This window comes from Schistocerca gregaria, unplaced genomic scaffold (genome assembly GCF_023897955.1).
Source record: "Schistocerca gregaria isolate iqSchGreg1 unplaced genomic scaffold, iqSchGreg1.2 ptg000719l, whole genome shotgun sequence".
Lineage (NCBI taxonomy): Eukaryota > Metazoa > Arthropoda > Insecta > Orthoptera > Acrididae > Schistocerca > Schistocerca gregaria.
Window position 1 is genome coordinate 290,929 of NW_026062096.1, and position 26,693 is coordinate 317,621.

The following is a 26,693-nucleotide window of genomic DNA, read 5'->3' on the forward strand; positions in this document are numbered from 1 at the left end:
CAACCATTGACATAATAGGTGAAATAGTCCAACTGATCGCTCTGGGTAAACACGATAAACAATTATTAAACTTCAGAATGGTTATACAAAACCCCAAAGCAAAAAAAAGTAGTGGAGAATTTGTAAGAAGTAGTCTTGATCCTATTAAACAATTCCAACATACCTACATGTATCTCCCACAACGGTAAAAGCACAATACACAAGACATCCATAAGAGGACCAAACAGTGATAATGAAGCACCTCTCTGAATGGCAAACAACACACCACTTCAGAAACATACCCAAAGAGAATAGGGGAAAGAAAACCCACAAGAAATGGAGTAAAAAGTACTTTTGAGAACAACAGACACCGGGAAAATGGAAGCAAAATCAGATAATATAATTTCAGGGCAGGATTTGAGGAACTCGTATCCCTGATGGAGAGCCACATTCAGAGTCTGATCCATCCTTCATGAAATCTTCCCCACTCCACCAAGAGTGTCTTTCCACCGTCCACCTAACCTTCGTAACCTCTTAGTTCATCCCTATGAAATCCCCAAACCACCTTCCCTACACTCTGGCTCCTACCCTTTTAACCGCCCCCAGTGTAAAACCTGTCCCATGCACCCTCCCACCACCACCTACTCCAGTCCTGTAACCCGGAAGGTGTACACGATCATAGGCAGAGCCAATTGTGAAAGCACCCACGTGATTTACCAACAGACCTGCCTACACTGTGAAGCTTTCTATGTGGGAATGACCAGCAACAAACTGTCCATTCACATGAATGGACACAGGCAGAGAGTGTTTGTTGGTAATGAGGATCACCCTGTGCCTAAACATGCCTTGGTGCAAGGCCAGCACATTTTGGCAGTGTTACACCGCCCGGGTTATCTGGATACTTCCCACTAACACCAACCTGTCAGAACTCCGGAGATGGGAACTTGCCCTTCAGTATATCCTCTCTTCTCGTTATCCCCCAGGCCTCAACCTCCGCTAATTTCAAGTTGCCGCCACTCATACCTCACCTGTCTTTCAACAACATCTTTGCCTCTGTACTTCCGCCTCGACTGACATCTCTGCCCCAAACTCTTTGCGTTTACAAGTGTCTGCTTGTGTGTGTGTGTGTGTGTGTGTGTGTGTGTGTGTGTGTGTGTGTGTGTGCGCATGTGTATATCTGTCCTTTTTTCCCCCCTAATGTAAGTCTTTCCGCTCCCAGGATTGGAATGACTCCTTACTCTCTCCCTTAAAACCCACATCCTTACATCCTTTCATCTTTCCCTCTCCTTCCCTCTTTCCTGATGAAGCAACCTTTGGTTGTGAAAGCTTGAATTTTGTGTGTATGTCTGTGTGTCTATCAACCTGCCAGCGCTTTCGTTTGGTAAGTCACATCATCTTTGTTTTTAGATATATTTACAAAGATAGCAATATAGTGAAAAGGATAGTTGCTACTCACCATATAGTGGAGATGCTGAGTTGCAGAAAAGCACAACGAAAAGACTGTCATAAAGTTAGCTTTCGGCCAACAAGGTCTCTGTCAAAAGTAGACAACATACACACACGCACACAAATGCGACTCATACACATGACCGTAGTATCTGGTAGTTGCTGCTAAAGAACTGCTCCTAAAGAACTCCTGCTAAAGAGCATATGGGAGTACCTTGAAGAGAGAGAAAAGTTTTATGTAGTATTTAAAGAAAGCTAGTGACAAAAAAACTAGAAGGAACTCTCAAGTGAGAACAATATAGGGACACAAATCATAAGCTCAATTACTGTGATGGAATGAAAGAATAACCAAACATGGGCAAAGGAAAACTTCAAGACGACACTCATGATCGCAAGAATGGCAATTCCTGGTTTCCATCACCTTATTCTCAGTGATGTCATATCATGAACCAATGCAATGTGTGAGTGTAAACTGAGTCATCGAATAGGCAAATGTTACCATATAGAACTCTATACCAAAAGGACATGATAAATAAGAAACTATGCAAACCACAATATGTAAAATTTCTAATTTCATGTATTACTTCGATAGTTCTTTGAACTTGCATGGCTATTTGTTTGCAATAGATATATTATTATAAATATTGTACTGGTGCTTCATAGTGCAACATATTGTATTTCCATCAGTAAATCTGCAAATGACAACCACACTGTTTCGTGAATGTGGCTGCCACTCCCCTCATGGGCAGACTGTACCTGTTGTATTTTGTGGCTTACATCAAACTCTTCTAGGGGAGACATTGGCATAACCCAATTAAGAGGGCCTAGCACAGTGTTTTATCTGGGTCAGTCCATAAGTAAGTGGCACTGCCTCATACTAGAACAGTGTTGCCCACATGGCAATACTAAGTGATACGAGCTTGCAATGAAGATGATCATCAACCTATGATGACTCTTGTAGTGATGTGAACACAGTGTGTTCTAAAAACTAGGTCATTTCTGCAACCGACTAGGTACCTTACAATCTCACCTCAGTTCTTGAAATGAGATTATCTGTTGCGTTCTTGGACTGGCTACGAAAACTTCAAAATGTAGTTTCAGTTTGAGTTTGGGGAAGATATAAAAGTACATGAATGTCTTTGTAATCCAGATTCCTTATATTTATCATTATCAAATTAATTTTGTGGTCCGATTCTTGTGCATTCTATGTCTCTTATTACGACTTTTGGCAGCTAATGTGCCCAAGAGACCAGAAAAATATTTTCTTGTTGTTGACTTGCCGTTTAATGCTAATCAATTAACAAAATCCTTGAACATCTTAAAATAGAAGGTCACGCTACTTCTTGATGACAGATCTGATCTTGATTCTTTTTTTTTTTTTTTTTTGGTGCTGAGTATCCAGTTCTGTCCATAGTTTTCACAGCTTTAGATTTTCGTATGTAATCTACAGTAAACATTGCTCATCAATTTTCAACACAATGCCTGTTTGGTCCAAGTTGAAGAATAAACGTATCTGCCTAGTGCAATGCTCTCTAATATGCAAGTCCTAATTAAAAGTTTGTCCCATATATTTCTAAGAAGTTTTTAGTAATGGAATGTTGACCTGCTAATTCTCCTGTACCACACTGTCATGCACTTTCATAAGAATGCCTGGTGGTATTGCAATTGCGTTGGTAAATGTCCTTCATCTATTTAGCAAGAATATATTTCTTGTCCATTTAAAAATGCCACTTAAGAGCATTAGTTCTTTCATTCCAGCTTTGAAATACGCCTCTGGCAAAGTGGATTTCAGTTGTATGCACTACCATAATTTACTGTATAACTGATGGCAGTGGCTAATCATCTCCGAGAGCATTATGTCACGAGTTGGTTTGCCGTGACTGTCTCCAACGGGCCTATGGCATCGGTGTGGAATATAGACTGGACTCAAACTCACTCACTCACTCTCCCTCCCTCCTCCTCCTCCCCCCCCCCCCCTCTCTCTCCCTCCCTCTCCCCTCTAGTTGACAGTCATGGCAGAACAGATCACATCAAACAGTTCTAACTGAAGTCTTACCTAAAAAGAAGCTAACCATTAAAGTGCTTTCCTCTCTTCCACTCATGTTCAGCTAATCTAGAAGTAGGTGTAGTCTGTATCGATTTGCCAGCTTGTGCTTTTAGTTCCACCAAACCAGTCGTTTGAAACATATCACAACATAGATGACTTACACTGCCCATTCCAACAATGTTACTCAGAGATTCCCCTATATGTGTCTTTCAGCATCATTCAAAACAAATTTCAAGTATTTACTTGCCTTAATTTGTCATGCATTGTCAGCAACATTTCATTTTGTGAATATCTGTGGCCTAATCAGTTATTTTCTAAACTAAAAGGCATTTATCACTCAGAAACATACATGTGTGTGTCACTAGAAGATCCTTATTGTGACAGCAAACCTGATGGACAGCACACATTCTCTCAGATGCATATTACACAGTTTCCTGCTTTGCAGCTCAGCCTGCATCCACATATTGTCAGTACTACACAATATTAAGCAAGATTCAGTGCTCTATATGATGCTGCAACTGGAGAGGCACCACACCTCAGGTACCTTTACTTGCAGCTTTACAATGTCTGGTTATTTGTGGTAAAAATTTTATAGGCTATAACACAGCTCTGAAACAGTCATAATTTTGCTGACAATGCACGAAAATCTGATCTGTAAAAGTATCGTCTGCACTACTGGTTTACAAAACAATCTGGCTTCCATCAGACACAATTATGGGAAATAAAATATCTGCATAGGGACCTGAAACCAATTTCATAGCTAAACTGATTAGAATAATCATTGTTTTACCATTACATTACCTCAAACACTAGGTATGTGTTTTTTAATTACTAAAACAGTAGTGTAGACTGTACATCCTGCATTTTGTGAGGATATTAAGTTATTCAGCTGACGTTGATAAAACTGGCAACTATTGCTTTTTCCTTCACAAGACTCTTCTGATTACTAAGTGCAATCAGCAGAAGGAAAGCAACAAGAGAAGAGAGCTATTACATGTTACTCAAGTTTAAGAGTGTCTCTAAACCAAATATATTTAAAACTTGCACTACATGACATACAAAAATATTAAATTAAAAATGTACACAATTCTATTAAGAATAAAAAATTTATAAATCAATACATTTCTGCAACTTTTAGTACCTTACAATCACATTTGCCCTCTTAAGTATGTACACAAACATTTTACAAATGCATGATTGTGGAATAAATACAGTGTATAAAAAAGCCATTCAAAACTTCACCATGCAGATACATGACACAAATTGTTACAAACACCACCACATATAAACAAGTGCTTACCTTTTTAAGTTAATGGTAAACAGGTCAGAGTGACTAGAGGACATACAACTGATATGAGCACATTTAAATAAAACTATGCAAAATTCAACATATCTGCCAAATCATTAACACACATTCAGCAGACTGTCTCACTACAAGAGCAGAGGCCACAGAAAAAGTCCAAACACTGAAAGACTGAAAAATGCCTCCTTGCATTCTGAAGGAACCATCAGACGTGGACTCTCTGTGGAAACGAACTTGTCCGACAATTCTGTGCCCTTTCCACTTCGTCTTGAATAGTTTCCAGAGTTTGATAGATCGTCCGGAAACCGGGTCTTGCTGGTGGTTTGCGATTCCAGCAGAGTTTCATAAGTTCATACACGGACTTTGGTGTGTTGTCAGGACACTGTAACACATTACCTTCTTTAATGTACTTCACTACTTCTTCATGTGTCATTCCGTAGTATGGTTGAAGGGCAAATGAAAATATCTCCCACAGACAAACTCCAAATGCCCAAACATCTGACTCAACTGTGTATTTATTATAAAGGATACTTTCAAGTGGCATCCACCGTACAGGAATAGCATCATGTTCATCACCTTTATAGTAGTCTTGTAAGTAAATTTTTTGAGACAATCCAAAGTCTGCAATTTTCACCACCATGCTGTCATCTATAAGACAGTTACGTGTGGCAAGATCTCGGTGCACAAATTTTCTATCTGAAAGGTAAACCATTCCAGCTGCCACTTGTCGAGCAATATTGACTAAGTCAACGTGAGTCAGTTGGACATCTCTAAACATATCCCCATCACCTTCAGAACTTCTGACAATGTAATTACTAGGAGAACATGAACGCAAAAACTCATTCAAGTCTCCACGACCCATGTACTCAAATAAAAGACACATAGGACGTCCGATGGCACACACTCCGAGGAGCTTAACAATGTTTGGATGGTCAAATTCTGCCAACAGGCATGCTTCACGCTCAAAGTCTACTTGTAAATCTTCAGATGCCTCATCTTTGAGCATTTTCACTGCAACTAATGTGAATTCTTCTCCTTTCACCAACCCTGGAGCTTTGGCCTGAAACATCATATGAGAGAAGCATTGTTATTACCTTCACAGGAAACAGTGTAAATCTGCTAGAATAATTGCCTGCTACATGATTAGTATTTTTTTATTCTTACTATCATACAGCAGAATGATCTTAACAGGAGTAATCATGTGATGATAGCTATACAAAATTCTAAAGAAAGCATTACTTTTTAATATCTGTGATGCACAAAGGAATGACCACAGGTGGAGTCCACATATTTATGCAAAGTAAATTCATTAAAAAAAAACTAACATAGCTACAGCTTTCATATTACTCATACATTTTAAGACAACTACGATAATGTCATTGAGAGATTAACTATAACATCTGCGCACATTTTCTGTTGGCCATTTGGAGTGACTACACAGGAAACAAGAGATGGTTGCCTCACCTTGCTAACAGAACTACCTACAGAAGAAATGAAACATGTTTTGCCTCTATTATCAGGTGCTGACAACATATATATGCAAGTCTTCAAGAACAACTTAGCATCTCAGATCTTCATTTATTCTGGTATAATGCAATGCAAATAAAATAATGTGCTCCAGAAGCTACAGAAAACTCACGAATTACAGGAGGACAAAAACTACGTGAAATGGGTGCATACAGTAGAATACGTTCCGTCAAGTTCCAACTGTTTCTTCAGCTACGAGGATTAGACTAATAGTGAATATCTCAGAAAAATATGATTACCTGAAAAACTCTTCCAAATGCTCCCTGCCCTAAATCTCTTATGTAAATTATATCATTTCTCGAGAATTCCAGTTTCTCCAGTTTTGGGTTGAGTTGTGCTCCTGTTCTATGATATGCCATGTTGCTAGGTAACTTGTCCAGATCTATGTTCACTTCCTGGAACACAACACCAATTTTAGGAATGTTCGATTTGATCACATCTCACAGAGGAATCAACATTTATGAGAGCTGTCAGGACAGTAATCTCAATTAACACTATACATAAAATACTGGATATTTACAGTAAATTTATTAGAAAGTTCTTAGAACACCACCACTTCATTAACTTCTCTACAGTGTCGCCATCCAGAGTCAAAAGTTTATTGCATCCCTTAACAAGTTGACAAAACAGAAGTCTGCTGCCTTAGATTGTAAGCAGCCTATCACAGCAATTTAAAGTTCTTCGTCAGAGACAAAGTGTTGCAAGCCCAGCCACTTTTTCATGCAAAATAACTTAGAATCATGTCTAGGCTGTATGGCAGATGTTCAGAAATGTTGTGTTTGACTTGATGCAACAATTCTCATGTTAGCTGAGAAAAGTGTGGCCGTACATAATCCTGGTCATTCGTCCTTCCACTCTTAAATGAACTACACCCGTAACATACAACGCATTAAAGCCTCAGATTTTGTGAAACAGCTTTGAAATTTTCTGCCACTCAAAACTAAATTACAGACCTGATTTAACAGTTCAGAGATTTTGCATTGTAGCTCTAAGTTTGAATGGCTACCGTAGGCAAATGAGGAGCACATGTGGCTTTCTCACTATAACAACTATACAACACATTGCGTAAGTCAGCATAGTGACTGTTTTGCCACCCCTGCAACCCCCCCCCCCCCCCCCCTCCAATCCATACTTCCCAAGCTACACAAAATGGATGTTACTTTGCGAATAGCACTCATAAAAAATACGTTGATAAGTATACACCCACTGAGGAAACATATTTCATAATATGTTTACCATATTTCCAAACACCATGCAGTCTGTACTTCCTGACTGCTTCTTCCACTAAAAAAAAAATCTAGTTTAAAATTTAGAAATTCTATTTTAGATAATAATAATAATAATAATAATAATAATAATAATAATAATAATAATAATAAATAATAAGTGTTGAAGATATTGTAAAATACATGATGATTATAAGCACTGGCACAGAATACACACTGCCGGAAAAAAACACCACTCAAGATTTATTGTTGCAACAGTACAAAAGTACATGAAATGATTACATTTACAGATCAGTAGCACAAGCAGTTAAGAGGTATCAGACATCAACCCATGCTGAAACACCCGTATTAGTGGATGGTGAAGCCTCCATGGGCAGCGATGCAGGTGCTGACATAGGCACCCAGCCAATTGTACAGGTGGCAAATACTGTCCTGATGTACATTATGCCTGCTTGAACCGTTCATGTAGTTCTTTATGGGTTGTGGGTTGATGAGTCACCTCTCATCACATCCTATCTTGCATGTGCTGGAGATTGTGCTGGCCAGGGATCTTGCTGCACATCTTGCAGAGCATGTCGAATTTCACAGGCAGTGTGTGGATGAGCATTATTCTGTTGGAATGACACACACCTTCCTGTTACAAGACCAGCAAAAGAATAGGTCAAACAACAATCTGCACCTACCAAACACTGGTGATTGTCACCTCCAGGAACACCATAGGCAAACAAGAGTTGTAGTGTATCACACAAGTCCTGGGGAGGGAACCGGTGTGTCTTGGGACAAACATATTCTGGGAGATGTGCTCACCAGTCTATGTTATAAACGCAAATGACCAACACTCACATGCAGGCGGACTCTGCTTTCATCACTGAAGACCACAGCGTGCCATTCCACCTTCCAAGTGATTCTCCGACAGCACCAGTCAAGCCGTGCATTCGATGCTGTGGTGCGAGTGGAAGATGGGCTACAAGTATGTGTGCGCCTGTAGTCCCATTGCTAATAACAGGTTCGCAACAGTCTGTGTTGACATATCTGGACTAACAAGCCCTCTTACCTATGAAGCCCTCTTACCTATGCTGTGGTAGCTGTACAATCTGCCACTGCTGCCCATACATTATGACAACCACGGTGGGTGTCTGTACTGCATGGACATCCAGAACCTTGTCCACGAATGTGAGAATGATTATGTGACCACTGATACCAGCATCGTTGCACAACTGACACAACATGTCCAACTCGTGTGGCACTTCTCCGAAAGTACCATCCTGCCACTTGAACGGTAACAAGCTGACCCCTTTCAAACTCATTAAGTTGGCTGTAAGACACATGAGTGCATCTCTATGACGTGGTTGCCTGCTTGTTTCGCATGTTTGAACCACACTGAGCCTTCTGCTGTGAGCCTTCCCTATTAAAGAGTAGACACAGACTGTGCTCTGGTAGCTATGCCATTGTGCTACCTGTTGGCAGACAATATTCAAACCATTATAAGTAAATCTACTATCCCCCAAGTGGCATATGTTGTCATCGGATCAAAATCGACATCGTCTTTCCACGTGCACTATTTTTTTTCCGGCAGTGTATATAGAAATGACATTAACAAGAAATTTAATTATGTAAAGACATATCTCACATCTCGAGTTGCTGTAGGATTGTAACCAACACGGTGCTTGTAAAGGCGATGACAGAGCAGAAAAAGTAGCAGAATAATAATCAGTCCAACTAAACCCACTGCCGACAACAAAAGAATGAAGACTGGTGTGAAGAATTCTTCCATTACCACAATGGCAGGTTCGTCGTCGATCTCTTCTCTTACTGTGTCATTATCTGAAATCAGCAAACACCACATGGCATTAATAAATTTCATTTATTTGCAATATTCATCTTGTTTTGTAGAAAACTGCTAATGCTGTACAGAACAACTAGAGGAGGAACAGGGTGACAATGACAGAATAATCTAGGCACACAATAATATACTGAGAGTTCACATTGTCATAGAAATCAGGATAAGTAAATAAATGCTCAAAATAAACAACAGATTATCTTACAAGAAACTACTTAAAAATTATAGTTTGATTAAGGAATGCAGTTTTTAGACACACATACACACAACTCCGATACTGATCATGGAAAAACTTAACGGGGAAAGCAGGATGAAATTTAATGCCACAGCATCCCCAAAGTCATTAAGGACTGAACATTAGCTCATCTGGACACAGTTTTGGGAGGAATTGGCCATCACCTCCTTGAGGGATCAATTTCAGCATTTCCCAGAATTTATGTAAAGAATTCGAGGAATACTTACTATAGGGCTATTGGGTGGCCTGGCTGGGAATCATGCTCTGTCTCTCCCACAAAATAGTTCATTGTCATAATCTGTAACTCTCTCTTACTTATAAGTGATCATATAGATTACATTTATCACAGTTCACACAGAGGCATAAATTCAGTCACTCCACATTTCTGGAAGGAACAGAAAGTAAAGGTGTCCTCAGTCTGAATGTTGGTTTAAGTACCAAAATGCTCTATTTATCGTAATCCTGCTGGCGATAGTATTTCCTTGGCTCCCTTCAACCTGTGAACTGAATACCCAGCCTGTTATAGGCGAATTTAAAGTGTAATGTGGAATCTAAATCATGGTAACAAGAAATTATAACTTAAGTTCAGTGAACCTCATAAGTATGGTGTTATGAATCATTCCTTTATTTGCACTTAACCAGTGAAAACCTCAACGAGAACAGTTGTGTCAAGATATTAAATTGGAAATCCACTGTTTTACAACTGTGCCATGTTAAGTTCCTAATAATGTGCTGGCTTTTGACTCAAATCTCTAATATCTCTAATATTTAGTGGCTCACTGTATAGCATATAAACTTTTCTCCCTTTTGCTCTTCCACATAAATGGTAAGTTCACAATACGTTATATGCTAATGTTTACTGCCCTTTCACATGTTCCTACATTTGGATGAAGTTTTTTGGTTTAAAATTCAAATGTACATTTCAGAAAGAAACTAACCACAGACAGGTATTTCACAACGCTGCCAGCGGACCGTCTGGTTCATTGTGTAACACCATGGTGATGGTTCCTCTCCACCAGCATTGCGGCAGTAATTTTCTGCATTCTGAACCTCTGGAAAAACATCAGGAGGCCTGTTATGAGTGTGTGGAACTTGAGAGTCCCACCTTTGACACGCTAGGCCATCCTTTGTAACATTCACAGTTCCCTGATAGAAACGTCCTCTTCCACGTATACAGTCATCTGTAACAAGATTTGCACTCAGCACAGGTACAGTATAAGCATCATATTATTATATTTGTGCAACACATAAGACTGTTTACATGTTAAACTAACTTTCAGGACTTTTTACATGAACTAAATATCTAGTACTGTGAAAATACTTATTTACAACAATGAAGTCAAAGAAGAATGAACATGAACTTGTTTCTGTTTACTGATAGCTAGTCTGGTACTGTCAGACATGCATATTTGCCCTTTAAATGGGTCTGATGGCAAACTGTAAAGTGGTCATGATAAATATAGTCATCCACAATAGTTTGTAATGTGTACCTGAAATGATAAGACACATGTGCATTCTTACTTTCAGATTAGGTTATGGTGAAAAAGGCAATAGGGCCTACATGAGCAGTTTAGCTGTTGCATCCTATTAACAAGCCTGTTAATCAGCTGTGAGGAACAGAGGGAGACCTATTAAATGTGACAACTTGCTTTTGAAAGAACTACTCCATCGAAAACCTTCAAGAATGTCATTCTCAAAAGACATAACTTGATGTGTATTCTCACCCCCCCCCCCCCCCCCCACACACACACACGTGCATGCATGAGCACCTATGCCCAACAGAGTACTGTCTGGATTAACAGTGCCATTGCTGAATTTTGGCAGATGGACTGTTAGTGGCGGGGTTAAGTGTTGCGTGGGGTGGGTAGAGGGAGAGGGAGAAGGATATGGTTCAGTTGTTACAGTCCACGGTGATATTGGATGACGAGGGGACACTCCTCTGTAGCTTATTCTTGGGGGTGGTGGGAGAATTTAGGGTGTGTAAGGATATGGCATGGGAAATCTGTTTGTGGACTAAGTTTCGGGGATACTGTCTCTCTGTGAAAGACATCAGTATACTGGGCAAGTAGTTCTTGTCGCTGCAAATACGTCATCCATGTGTGGCTAGGCTGTGTGGGAGAAATATTTGGTGTGGAAGGTATGGCAACTGTTGAAATGCAAGCACTGTTGGTGTTAATGGTTTTAATGCGGGCAGAGGTTTGGATGGAGCCACGAGAGACATGGAGGTCAACATCTAGGAAGGTGGCGCACTGGGTAGAGAAGGACCAGGTGAAGCGAATGGAAGAGAAAGTGTTGAAGTTGTGAAGGAATGTGGAGAATGTGTCTTGGCCTTGAATCAAGATCATGAAGATATAATCAATGAACCTGAACCAGACTAAGGGCCTGGGAGTGTTTCCTCTAGATGGTCCATAAAGAGGTTGGCACTGGAGGATGCCATGAGGGTGCCCATGGGTGTGCCGTGGCTTAATTTGTATACCTTCTCTTCACAGGAAAAGTAGTTGTGAGTCCGGATACGGTTAGTAAAGCGTATAAGGAATGAGGTGGTGGGTTTGGAGTCTGAATGACATTAAGAGAGGTAGTGCTCAATAGTGACAAGATTATGGGCATGAGGGATTTTGGTGTATAGGGAGGTTGCATTCAACAATGATGAGTGGGGATTGAAACAGTGATGAGAAGGGACCCAGGACGTAAAGGGGTGGGGGATGGTAGAACGTCTGTGAAGGAAATGGTTAGTATCTTTGATGTGGGAGGCTAGGCTTCAGGCAATTGGATGGAGGTGCTGGTCAATGACAACGGAAATTCTTTCAGTGAGAACCCAATAGCCAGTTACATAGGGCATCCAGTATTGTTGGGTTTCCGAATTTTGGGGAGAGCATGCAGAACACGGGTGTGTGGTTCATTGTTAGGGTGAGGAAGGAGATGGACTCGGGAGAAGTTCTTGGAAGGACCTATAGATTTCAGTAAGGACTGGAGGTTGTGGTGGACTTCTGGAATGGCAGCGCTTGTAGGTGGAGAGATCACACAGTTGGCGAATACCTTCCGTTAAGTGGTCACTGCGACTCATCACAACAGTGGTGGAGCCTTTGTCTGCAGAGAGAATGCTCAGGTCAGGATCTGCTTTTAAGGCTGCATAGGGCAGTCCTTTTCCTGATGAAAGGTTAGTGTTATCAGGTAGGAACCTCAGGAATAATTGTAAGGCCAAGGTTAAGGTCAGGAATTCCTGCAAGGTGGCCAGAGGGTGATTAGGTGGGAAGATCACTTTTGGATGGTGGTATTAACTGGGAGAGGCCAGATTCAGTGTTAGAATTAGGTTGGCTTTGGTTGGAGGAATTGGTGGCAACGAAGTGTTTTGTTTTCATTGTAGGGCTCAGGAAAAGGAGAGTAGGTCTTTGACAACTGAAACATGGTTGAAAGTGGTTGTGGAGATAGAAGTGGGATGTTTGGACAGGACTGAACTACTGTGGGGCTGAAGTTTTGGTGGAAAGGTTAACAACAGCATTTTAGGTTTGCTTGGATTCTGGGTTTTGGGGGTGTTGTGAGTTTTGGAGGAAATGGTAAATTGAAGATGTGAGTTAGACAGGGTCTGGCTGTAAGGGGTTAATGGGGTGTTCACTGTGAATAGAATGGGTGATGACGGATAGTGGTGCCCCAAGGCAGAAGTGAGATGTCAAAAGGTAGGACAATTTATGGATGTTGTGTCTGGAATGCTCCTGCAGCTGCTTCACAACCCAGGCCATCTGGATCCTTCCAGACACCACCACTTTTCTCCGCTCCCGCAATCATCATGGCTTCAGTCTCAGTTAACCTACTGTCCCGCACCCTCCAGCCAACAGTTCCCCCTCCTCCACCCTGTCACCATCTCTCAGTTCGCATCCCCATGTAGTCTTATGTGCCACTCCCCACAGACCTTTACAATCAAATAATGTTTAGCTCATATACCCGCCACCTCTACCTCCTGCATTCCTAGCCAGCAAACTGGCTGCCTTCCTTGGAGCCGCTAGCCACCCATCCCCAGGCTCTCTCCTTCAAGCTACGCCATCTGACACTCCCCCCCCCCCTCCCAACCAATCCACCTGCCAAAATACAGCACTGACACTGTAAGTATGGGACAAAGCTTGTTCACAGCACATCAGAACTAACAAAGAACTGTAGCATCCCTCTCTGTACAGCAGCAATATAGAGTAAAAGCCTGTCCTGGTTATGTCTGTATTCTGAATACAGAACCAAATTTTGTTTAAGTTTTATAGCATCAGTTACTTAATGAAGAGAGGTCAACTTCCCAAAACTAATAACCGGTTAACTCTGAAATATAGCAGAACCTGCACCAACATAGCTGGCAGAATTTCTAGTTCTATCAAGATTTATTACATTAACTTACATCCATCACGTGACATCAGAGCATAAATGGATACACTTTTTATCACTACAATCAACAGCATACCAGATAAAAAAAATCAATCATAATTTGAGTGCTTCAGATTGGATTTGAGCTGCAAATTGATTACTTTTTAAAAAAAATAGCCATTATCTTAAAAACAGTGACTCAAAATAGTTGTAACTTCGTAATTCATTGATTATAGGTGTATTTTACAGTAGGATCTTTGGCCTGTGTGTGCAATGAGATTTTTAATACACAGTAACACAATTGTACGAAGTGATTCTTCGGCTGTAGCCTCCTAGCATCAGTCCATCAACGCACCTGATGATGACAACTCACTAGGTTACCGAAATATTGTGCATATATGATATGAAAACCTGGTAATTCTCCCTACAACTTTTCCTTAAAAAAATGTTTAGGAAATCAGTCCATTCACTACAGACACATTATTCCAACTGCAAAAACAAATCACCTCCTCATGCTACAGGGCTTTCTGTGAGAAATATAATTAAGAAACAGTACACAAGCTTAAAGATAACCTGTAGATTAGTAATTGCTCAATCTGCTTATAACAACTTGTCACCAAACTGCAATGACACAACCACTGTTACTTCAGTTTGGAAACAGATTATTACGTATCACTGAACTAAAAATTATTTGCTTACAAGTAATTTCATCAGTCTTCATTTCTGTGAGGTGTGCATAGGAACATACAGGTGTGGTCGAGTTCTTGTACACTGGTAATGCTTCACAGTCTGGCAGTGTGAAATGTCTACGTGACTTGAAATAGATGCCTCGCTGTTTCATATCTTCGATAAGTGCCCACTCATTGTAGCAGAAGAGTTGCCGCACAGCCACACAATCTTCTTGACACAGAGGGAGTGTCACTGGATACCCATCCCGCAACCCGCATTGTGGGAATGCGTATGTACACAGCAATTTCTGAAGACAGTAACAAGTAACAGTAAGAATCTCAAATACAGGTCAAACAAAAGCATATTTTATAAATAGTTTTGCTGTTCTCAGGTGTTCAGTACTGTTTGGTTCAAAATGGTTCAATTGGCTCTGCGCACTATGGGACTAAACATCTGAGGTCATCAGTCACCTAGAACTTAGAACTACTTAAACCTAACTAACCTAAGGACATCACACACATCCATGCCCAAGGCAAGATTCAAACCTGTGGCCGTAGCGGTTGCAGACTGAAGTGCCTAGAACCACATGGCCAAACTGGCCAGCATACTGTTTAATGCAACTAAATTCAAAGGACTGGTCTAAAATTGCGTTACCTGTAAGTAGTCGTAACTTCACTGAAGCCATTATTATAACAAAAATCAATGCAAAATCTATGAAATACTGAATTGCAGATAGGTATAAACAACAAACAAACACACACACACACACACACACACACACACACACTGTGAGAGAAAATAAGTGTGTGTGTGTGTGTGTGTGTGTGTGTGTGTGTGTGTGTGTGTGTGTTTGTTGTTTATACCTATCTGCAAACACACACACACACACACACACACACACACACACACACACACACACACACACTGTGAGAGAAAGTAAGTGTGTGTGTGTGTGTGTGTGTGTGTGTGTGTGTGTGTGTGTGTGTGTGTGTGTGTCCCCGCACACATGCAGTTTTGGGTGTGACAAGGGGAAGACAAGATGGTGGAATTTTAAATTAACAGTGTTTCAATTTCCACCAATTATTCAGCTATTAACCACTTCATTTCTTTGCAGTATGCTCCCTGATCTAACACATTCTGCTGTTTACTTGTATACACATTTATTTAAGTATTACCAGCATTTCTTTGCATTCACAATATTTTGTAAGACATTCAAAGTGGATCTGACAGCACTGTCTGAGTCGAATTGTGTAATTATCATATATCACCATATATTATAAAAATGGATGTAAGTATGTATGTATGTATGTATGTATGTATGTATGTACCATATCTCCTCCTAAACCACTGGGCTGATTCCCACCGAACTTGGTACACATGTAAAGGTGTGGGGCTGAAAAAATTAGTTTATCCCATGGCATGTGAATATCCATAGTTTATTCATTCAGTATTTGAGAACGACAGAAACGTTACACATAATTTCAAACCTTTACAAAATGTTTTCTCATTGATAATCCCCATAAAATGCTGAAAGGAAATAAGATTATGACGTACTACATTTTTCGATATTTGTGCAATACAGCTGCTGCATGAAGCATGACATTTTACTTATTTACGACTAATTTGCTTTCGTGACATTTCGCCAACAGTATCTACATATGCCACTGAAAGTACCTACAAAGATATATTATTGTACGACACAAAGTTCAGAAAACAGGACATCATAAACACTGAGATATGTGAAATCTACCGCATTGTGCACGGCATTTTAATTTAAGAGGTCTGTTCAAATAATTCGGGAACATTCGTAAATTCACGCCAATGGTGTGTTGGGGCAAAATGCGGTTGGTATCCCTGCACACACACCTATGCTTAATGTGTAACTGCCGGAAGTTTCATTGTTGTATGTCTGTTAGTTATTCTTCAGAGTTTTATTGAGTAGAATGTTGTGTCACACAGTTTAAGAAATACAAGGTGACACAGTTAGAGGAGCAATGCATCTGCATTATATTTTGCGTGAAACTCAAAAAAACATTTAACAGGGACACATCAAATGATGGAAGCCAATGGTGATGGGTGCTTAAGCCATACTCTGTGTTACGAATGGTTCACCCGGTTTAAAAATGGCTGGATGGAATTTAAAGATGACTCTCATTCAGGGCACCCTTGGGCTTCTATCGACAATGCTCATGTCAGCAATGTCAATGAAATTGTGCATGCCAGTCGAAGACTGACTGTCCAAGAGATTGCAGAAGAGTGTAACATTTCAGTTGGATCATGTCGTGAAATCCTGACACAGCATCTTTGAATGCATTGTGTTGCTGCCAAGTTCGTCCAATGGCTCATGACTCAAAACCAAAAAGACAGACAGTTTGCAATCTGTGAAGAGATTTTGGATCGCACAAATGAGAAGGAGATGTTCCTCAAGAGAATCATAACTGGTGATGATATGTAGGTCTACCGTTATGATGTTGAGACAAAGGTTCAATCTTCACAATGGGCCCGGAAAGGTTCTCCAAGACCAACAAAAGCTTGTGAAATTAAATGTCAAAGTAATGCTGATGGTTTTCTTTAACTTTTAATGATTGGTTCATCATGAATTAGTGGCTCAAGGACAAACTGTTAATCGATGGAACTATCGGGACATGTGAGAAAATGTGAGACGGAAATGGCCTGAAATGTGGCTCTTGCATCACGATAATGCACCTGCACATTCATCCTTCTTGGTGTGTGACTATTGTATAAAAAACGAAATCACTGTGCTGTCTCATCTCCATACTCTTCAGACCTGGCCCCTGTGGACCTCTCTCTCTTTTTTTTATTTCCAAAGTTGAAAACCCCACTGAAAGGATGAAGATTTGCAATGATACGCAACATAAAAGAAAATCTGCAAACAGCACCTCATGCTATCCAGCAATAGGTGTACCAAGACTGCTTCTGGAAGTGTAAACAGTGTTGGGAGTGGTGTCTCAATTGCAGAGGAAAGTATTTCGTAGGATACCATGCACAGTAAGTAAAAGGTAAGCATAGAAAAATTCTGTGGAAAAGTGTCAGAATTTTTTGAACAGACCTCTTATTACTTCTTTACTACTAACTCTATTCACAATACATTTGGCAGTGAGTAGCCACATATACTACTGGATGTACTTGCACAATTATGTCATTGTATGAAATAACTGAAGAGATACAATGTCATAAAATACTGAGCTACATGAAAATGAACTCCAGAGCGAAATTCAGTAGATATACAGTTGAAATGTGAGTAAAATATGTGTGAAATATGTTAAATTTATGTGAAATATATTTGACAGCGTGCACACAAGCATAGCCATGGATAAAAAGCTTGTCTTAAGCTCCTGGAAAAATTTCAACTAAATTTGATTCTTACATTAGTTACAATCTTGAAAGAAACACTGTGGGGGTAAAAACCACCCACCTCCTATTGGGGTGGGGGTGGTAATGTTGAAACAGAGAAGGGGAGAGGATGAGATGGGGGGAGAGGGGGGGAGAGGGGGGAGAGGGGGGAGAGGGGGGGAGGGGGGGGAGAGAGAGAGAGAGAGAGAGAGAGAGAGAGAGAGAGAGAGAGAGAGAGAGAGAGAGAGAGAGAGAGAGACTGGGGAGGAAAAGGTGGGCAGAGGGGAAGGGGGGGAGAGAGTGGAGCAGAAGAAATTGACAGAGGAGGGGAAGGAGGAAATGGACACAGAGAGTGGGAAGGAGAAGATGGACTAATAGAAGATTGGAAGAAATAAACATTCCTGCGAAATGTCATGTACTCAGATAGTACTTTAAATAAAAATGGGTGGTAGGACATATTCTGAGGCATCAAGGGATCACCAGTTTAGTATTGGAGGGCAGCGTGGAGGGTAAAAATCTTAGAGGGAGACCAAGAGATGAATACATTAAACAGATTCAGAAGAATGTAGATTGCAGTAGGTACTGGGAGATGATGAAGCTTGCACATGATAGAGTAGCATGTAGAACTGCATCAAACCAGTCTCTGGACTGAAGACCCCACAACAACAACAACCACACTTGAATACAGAAACAGACACAGTAAGCTTTAGCCAGCTGCGTATACGCCAAATAAGCTAGCACAAAATACCCGATATGCACCAGAAAGAGACAGTGGCCACCACTGCATTGAACATTTCATGATCTTCTTCTCTTTGTATGAGAGAGGCTTTTTTAATTACTTAGAATAATTCTTTCAAATCTACAAAGATAATTTTTGAAATTAGCTATCTTAAGATGGTCACAGAAATACATTAATAATAAGAATTATAATATGACTGAAACTCAGTAGATTTCACTCTGAATCAGTGGTTCTCAAACTTTTCCCCCCTGGGCCCCCATTATGAAGAAAAAATAGTATCTGACCCACCCCCTCCAGTCTTTATTATTAATAAAAAATAATCATTTTTAATATTTATTCCTTGTTTTACCAAATTCAATTTAGAAGGATTTTATGCAATAGAAACCTAAACTACATGAATTATTATAACAAAAACATGAAGTAATTTTTTTTTTATCTTCATCACTTTTTGTTTATTCAAAAACTATGAAATGAACAATATCTACAATTCAGCAAACAAGGACTACAAGAGCACTAAAATTTAAATCACGAAGTTCAATGTGATGGATGAACTTACTTTTGAGAAGGAACTTTCTCAAAATGGGTGTAATAGCAGAAACAACCAATCAGAGTTCGTTGCTTGTATTTAGCTCTTTGAATGTTAATTTGATTTCACAGCCATCGAAGCTAAACGGCCAGTCTCATGCAAGTACATTGTTGCAAATGGAGTCAGTATCTTCACTACATTTTGGCTACGTGTTGGGAATTCCTTGCTAATATGTATCCAAAACTCCAACTTCATTAAATTACTCTTTAGTGAAATATCAAAACTGAGATCAATACATAGTTCTTGTTCTTTTATATTTAGACACAATGGTCCAAGAGCATTTTTGAATGGATTTTTAATCCAATTAAATTTATCAAAGTCACCACTGAAATACTTTTTGAAGTGAACTTTTGGTGTAGCAAGATGACGAAGTAGTCAGGCTTTTATGTCCAATGGAAGTATGGGATTATCTGTGCCCTTTAAGAGTGACACTACAGTGGGGAACATGTCTAGCATGTCACTTTCCATTCAGTTTTGCCACAGTGCTAATTTCTTTATGAATGCCTCCACCTTTTCATTCCAAGACAGTGCAGTTGCCTGGTTGCCTTAAGAATGTCTAGTTTCTCAAAAATGTCAGTGAGGTAACCCACTTTCACTAGAAAATCTCCGTTGCTGAAACAGTCTGCCAGAGAGTGACTTTTGTCGAAAGGGCGGGAGGGGGAGGGGGAGGGGGAGGGAGAGGGGGAGGGGGGGGGGAGAGAGAGAGAGAGAGAGAGAGAGAGAGAGAGAGAGAGAGAGAGAGTTGTTCAGCACCCATCTCCTCACACAGCACTTTAAAAAGCACCATAAAAAGTATCATGCAGTGAGTCCATTCTCCATCAAGAGCCACAGATTTAACTTTTGCTTGGAATCTACTATGAGTTTCAGACACTGAGTGAGCTCCATCTGTACATACTCCAATGCACGTGTTCCATGATATCCCATTTAGATTAAAAACAATATTGATAATGTCAAAAAGGCCTTGAACTGTAGGTGTTTCCAGTACTGGTCGACAGATAAGCAATACCTCCCAAATGTTAACTCATTAATGAAATGAACATAAGCAATCAAAGGAGTATCTTTATGAATATCACGTCACTTCAATCACTTGTTGTTCCACAATTTATCGATTAACTGCTCAAGTAACTAGCCAGAAATGTCAAAAATTACTCTATGCACTGTATCATTAGAAATAGGAGCAAATGAGTGATCAAACATTGTTGACACTGCTGGTAAAACCAGGTTTTCTGCAGCTGTGAATAGTTCCTTGCACTTAGCAATCCTCTGCAACATCTGGTAAGAGGCTAAAAGAGACTTGTCACATTCATTGTTTTAGCAAAGTTTTTCTGGGTAGACAGTAAAACATTTAGTTTCCTGATAAAAAATTCTTTCAGATTTCCCATTAATTCTGGCTGTTTGGCTTCAAGACATAGGCTTCCTACTATCAGCAGATAAAATGTTTAAACATATTACATACTGCAGACGTTCTTCATTATTTATATTAGTTTTCGTGACACCTAGCAATAAATAGTTCTCACTATACCTTCTTATTTTTGCCTTTGGAGTATCTGCCTCCCCTCTGCCAGTTGATGGACCACTGGTGCCTTCATGTCTGTCACTAACCAGGACCCACTTCATACTACAGCCAAGTCTATCTTGTAAAGGAGGTGTCGAGATACACGAGCCAAGGCTTACTCTGCATATGATAGTTAAGGATACAATCACAGTGCAGCAACAAAGGGTTATTTTGTCTATGGCTGATGTCACGCAGCTCACCTGATCATTTCACAAAATGCTACAAATATGACTGCAGTTTCACTGTCATCAACCACATATGGCCTAACACCAACATTGGGCGAAATTCAATCCAGATCAACAGCATCTTCTTTGTTTGAGAGAAAAGATAAATGTAATTGTTTGTTACTAATTTTTTTGTTTTTGTTTTAATATAACGTAACCACTATGCATGCCATACCAAGTAGCTTGGGAATCACTGGGTTAGATCTTCGTCATGTACCCTATATGTACCTGACACTGCACCTAAACACGAAAGCAATCGATACACAATACCGTAATGACCTTAACAATATTTAATGCAGTGCATCATTGTCTAATAATGCCCGACTATTTGAAGAATCAATCATGGAAAATTTACACACAGTACATAAACACAAATGAAACCTATAAGTGCATTTTTGATTAATATCAGGTTAAATACCAAATTTCAGATAATTATTCCTACAAATGGAGATAAAAAATGGCATCCTAAACTTATCAGAAACAGAAAACATTGTCAACTACAGAAAACATCGAAACTTCCTGGCAGATTAAAATTATGTGCTGGACAGACTTGAACTCGGAACCTTTGCCTTTTGCTGGCAAGTGCTCTGCCTACCCAAGCATGACTTACAAATCGTTCTCACAGTTTTACTTCCATCAGTCTCTTCTCCTATCTTCCCAAATTCATATAAGCTCTCCTGTGTACCTTGCAAGGCTAGCACTCCTACAAGGTTCTGTATCAGCTCACATTTTGTTCCAGAGTGAAAATTTTATTCTGAACAGAAAATACTGTCAACTACAAAACAGCTTATTTTTCCAGAGGCACAGGGCATTTCCAGAGACAGGTGGGTTGGGTAGGGGGGGGGGGGGGGGGGGCAATGGGCAGTACAATAGTTAATTAGCTTAGGAAAAGCACTATATCCTATTACAATATCATCTTATTATAATACCAAAAAAACCATATTCTATCAAGACTTGAACTCCCATGTATAAAACTGCTTCAAATATCTGATTACATTACAAATAGTTAATCTAGGTGAGACAATGTTTAGGAAAGGTTTGAAATTATGCTTCAAGTTTGTTGGAAGTTGTGACGTGCACTCATTACAAAACACTGAATGAATACTAAAACTAATTAAACTTGGTCCGCACAGGCCTTGGAAGGCACAACGGTACTGACTGACTGGCATGTCATCCTCAGCTTATAGGCGTCACTTCAGCACACTGCTCTCCTGGACATAGTCAGCTTACGAGACCAGAGTTTCTACTTCTCAATCAAGTAGCTCCTCAATTTGTCTCACAGGGACTGAGTCCACCCCAATTGCCACCAGCACTTGGCAGACTGGATAGTCACCCATCCAAGTGCTAGCCAAACCTGACAGGCTTAACTCTGGTGATCTGACAGGCACTGCTGTTGTTACTGTGACAAGGCCACTGGCACACTGGATAAATACAGCCTGGGTAATTTGCACTCCATTTTAAGGAAAAGCTAGTTTTTCAGGCATCTCAATCTTTATGACACTGTCTCATGTACTATGTATTGTACAATGACATAATTTTGCAGGTACATTACGTGGCATATGTGGATACTGTCAGGAAAATCTGTTTCTCATAAAAGTTGGTAGTAAATAATTTATAAATTAAAAATGCCATGGCTGATGCTGAAGTCTGACGGCAGCAACATCGAAAATGTAACAAGTGATAAAAGTTTTTTCCATTCATCATTTTGTGTGTGAGTGTGTGTGTGTGTGTGTGTGTGTGTGTGTGTGTGTGTGTGTGTAAGGGGGAGAGTGGTTCATCAAGAAAAAGTTTCATGAAGGTTCAATATTATTGCCAAGTTTGTTGGAAGTCATTAAGTGCTCTCATTCTCAAATATCGGATGAATATAATTCGGGTGTTCTGCAGTTATTTGTGCTACCCCGAGACAAACGAACAGCTTCTAACTATAATACCTTATTGCGTTAAACTTTCAATGAAAGATTATACCTTTTAATGAATGGATTACAACGGAATTTTAATTTTTTAAATTCAGTCAATAATTATGTTAAATAGTGATAACCCAATTTTTGTTGTCCCTGGGAGCCGTTAACAGGCAATCTGCAACTCGTACTGGGTTCCAGGGTACCAACTTAGTAATACAGATAATATAGGTAACACTTCATCATAAATATTTTATTAGTGCTGCAGTACTGTTTCTGCACATCATTCAACTGGCAACTGTGTTTTTAGTGAATGAACTAAGAGCTTGTTTGGATGTGAGTGCTTCCCAGGCAAATGCACAAAGAGAGGTAGTGGCCTATCCATATCCAGAAGTTAGTAACTACACTCCTGGAAATTGAAATAAGAACACCGTGAATTCATTGTCCCATGAAGGGGAAACTTTATTGACACATTCCTGGGGTCAGATACATCACATGATCACACTGACAGAACCACAGGCACATAGTCACAGGCAACAGAGCATGCACAATGTCGGCACTAGTACAGTGTATATCCACCTTTCGCAGCAATGCAGGCTGCTATTCTCCCATGGAGACGATTGTAGAGATGCTCGATGTAGTCCTGTGGAACGGCTTGCCATGCCATTTCCACCTGGCGCCTCAGTTGGACCAGCGTTCGTGCTGGACGTGCAGACCGCGTGAGACGACGCTTCATCCAGTCCCAAACATAATCAATGGGGGACAGATCCGGAGATCTTGCTGGCCAGGGTAGTTGACTTACACCTTCTAGAGCACGTTGGGTGGCATGGGATACATGCGGACGTGCATTGTCCTGTTGGAACAGCAAGTTCCCTTGCCTGTCTAGGAATGGTAGAACGATGGGTTCGATGACGGTTTGGATGTACCGTGCACTATTCAGTGTCCCCTCGACGATCACCAGAGGTGTACGGCCAGTGTAGGAGATCGCTCCCCACACCATGATGCCGGGTGTTGGCCCTGTGTGCCTCGGTCGTATGCAGTCCTGATTGTGCCGCTCACCTGCACGGCGCCAAACACGCATACGACCATCATTGGCACCAAGGCAGAAGCGACTCTCATCGCTGAAGACGACACGTCTCCATTCGTCCCTCCATTCACGCCTGTCGCGACACCACTGGAGGCGGGCTGCACGATGTTGGGGCGTGAGCGGAAGACGGCCTAACGGTGTGCGGGACTGTAGCCCAGCTTCATGGAGACGGTTGCGAATGGTCCTCGCCGAAACCCCAGGAGCAACAGTGTCCCTAATTTGCTGGGAAGTGGCGGTGCGGTCCCCTACGGCACTGCGTAGGATCCTACGGTCTTGGCGTGCATCCATGCGTCGCTGCGGTCCGGTCCCAGGTCGACGGGCACGTGCACCTTCCGCCGACCACTGGCGACAACATCGATGTACTGTGGAGACCTCACGCTCCACGTGTTGAGCAATTCGGCGGTACGTCCACTGGGCCTCCCGCATGCCCACTATACGCCCTCGCTCAAAGTCCGTCAACTGCCCATACGGTTCACGTCCACGCTGTCGCGGCATGCTACCAGTGTTAAAGACTACGATGGAGCTCCGTATGCCACGGCAAACTGGCTGACACTGACGGCGGCGGTGCACAAATGCTGCGCAGCTAGCGCCATTCGACTGCCAACACCGCGGTTCCTGGTGTGTCCGCTGTGCCGTGCGTGTGATCATTGCTTGTACAGCCCTCTCACAGTGTCCGGAGCAAGTATGGTGGGTCTGACACACCGGTGTAAATGTGTTCTTTTTTCCATTTCCAGGAGTGTATTACTGTCTATAGTTTATTTGCAAATAATTTGTGCTTAATAAAATCTGTGTTGTTGAAGAAGCATGCTTACAAGAGAGGGCACAGGGATCTATTAATACGGGAACCAAACATGTGCCGCAATTGGACTTGTCACACAGTTTTGCTAGGTGTTTCGATCACGATGGACCAGCAGTTTTTCAAACTTTGGAAACAGCAGCTCGAGCAGCAGCATGATCTTGTACAGAAGTTGACAGATCTGACATGTCACAACTGTTTCCAGCAATCCCTGCTTCCCAGCCAGTCAATGAAGCTCAAGGGGACTGGGAAGTGTAACAAGACTGTTTACCACTTGATTTCCAAGCAAGTGACATTAAGTGCCATGAGCAATAGTAATAATTTCTATTATTTACAAACCTACAGCTCTATTATCTTGTGCAAAAACTGGCTCCCTTACATGATCCATTAGCACTGCCCCTCACCACCAATCACTTGCTTGTATGTGAACATTTTCATACAAAAATGCATGTGGTGTCTGCTCATTTACAGTTCCCTCAATATCGTATGGAAAAATCACAGTTATGCATCACAGATCACATTTTGCAAGTTGTAATAATGCTTCCACACCAATTCTTGTCTGACACTGTATCAGCCACATTTTCCTCTTGTGTAGGCCATGGAGACATCACCACATGGTGTCAGGGTCATTTTATTGCATAATTACCAGCTGCATTGTTCGGAATAGACATGTTCACCTCCAATATACCCACTACAACATAAGAAAACTATTCTGAAATACAGAAGGAGGCACTGACAATTATCTTTGGTATACAGAAGTTAAACATTTTCCTGTATGGCAAACAATTTTATCTGGTCACAGATTATAAGCCGTTGTCTGTATTTGGCCCACAGTCAAAATTGCTTGAATGGACATCTATAGGGTTAGAATCCCAGGCTCTTTTCTTATTAAATTCCTACTATTCCATTCACGATGATACATCAGCCCATCATGCAAATGAAGATGCACTACCACCGTTCCTTAGGGGTTCCGATGAGGAATTTGATAAACAACAGGCTGTCTGCTTTCACATTAATTCACTATTTGAACAGTCAGTGGAAGAGTTTCCCACCACTTCCAGATATGTCACAGCAGCCACATGTCAGGATCCAATCTTCAGACAGGTATGTCAGTTAATATAAACTGACTGGACACAGGTCCTTCATTTGGCAGCCTCCGTTGAATTTCATTATTTCTTTTCATGATGCCATACCTTTCATCTGTTCAAAAGCAATCTGTTATTGAACTGAGATGACCATCAGTGTCAAGTGATGATTCTGGGGGTTCTATACTCCCATACATTGTGACTCCTGCACCAGTCCCCCTAGGGCCTACTTTCCCAACACCAAAGACCAACATCAGTAGATGTAAGTTCCAGCTCCAAAACAATATACGAGGCAATGGGCACCTGGCATTTCCAATTCTCCAGCAATTGTTAACCACTTCTATGGGTCTGGACAATTCGTAGGCGAGTGCCTGGTCTGATGTCAGACCCACAGCCTTCTTCAGAACCAGCAGTAAGTTGTGAATCCAAACCACTGTTATCTCCTGCCCCTCCAGAACCAGAAGCAGGTGCCACTACTCTACCAATAGTAGCATACAAAACCGCATCCAAGACTTCCCTGCAGGATGTGCCGCATACACCTCATTCTCCCACACAACCTATGGACTGATTCAAAGAGGGGGTGATCTCGGAGTCCCACTGTATGCACAGATCAATAAAAATCCAATAAAAATAATTGCCCATATGTCCGGCAAGGTGACACGTTACAGCACACAAGGATACAATGCCAGTGCCAGGTCAGGTGGCAAAATATTTGCAGCAGATATAAGGCCTGTCACAGACCACCACGGCCTC

At 41.0% G+C, this 26,693-nt stretch overlaps 1 protein-coding gene across 2 annotated transcripts in view; it reads right to left on the minus strand.

The window, feature by feature from the left end:
- Positions 1 to 4,207: 4,207 nt before the first annotated feature.
- The window catches only part of LOC126320378 (tyrosine-protein kinase transmembrane receptor Ror2), a 50,450-nt gene continuing 27,964 nt past the window's right edge, over positions 4,208 to 26,693 (minus strand). The window contains exons 4-8 of one of the 2 annotated variants that reach the window (XM_049993825.1): positions 14,647 to 14,923; positions 10,542 to 10,784; positions 9,159 to 9,352; positions 6,542 to 6,697; positions 4,208 to 5,835 (exon numbers count right to left, since the gene is read on the minus strand). In XM_049993825.1, the coding sequence (XP_049849782.1) occupies positions 4,981 to 5,835; positions 6,542 to 6,697; positions 9,159 to 9,352; positions 10,542 to 10,784; positions 14,647 to 14,923 (1,725 nt within the window). In that variant the 3' untranslated portion in view covers positions 4,208 to 4,980. The remainder of the gene's footprint in view (positions 5,836 to 6,541; positions 6,698 to 9,158; positions 9,353 to 10,541; positions 10,785 to 14,646; positions 14,924 to 26,693) is intronic. The other variant, XM_049993826.1, reaches the window with a different exon arrangement.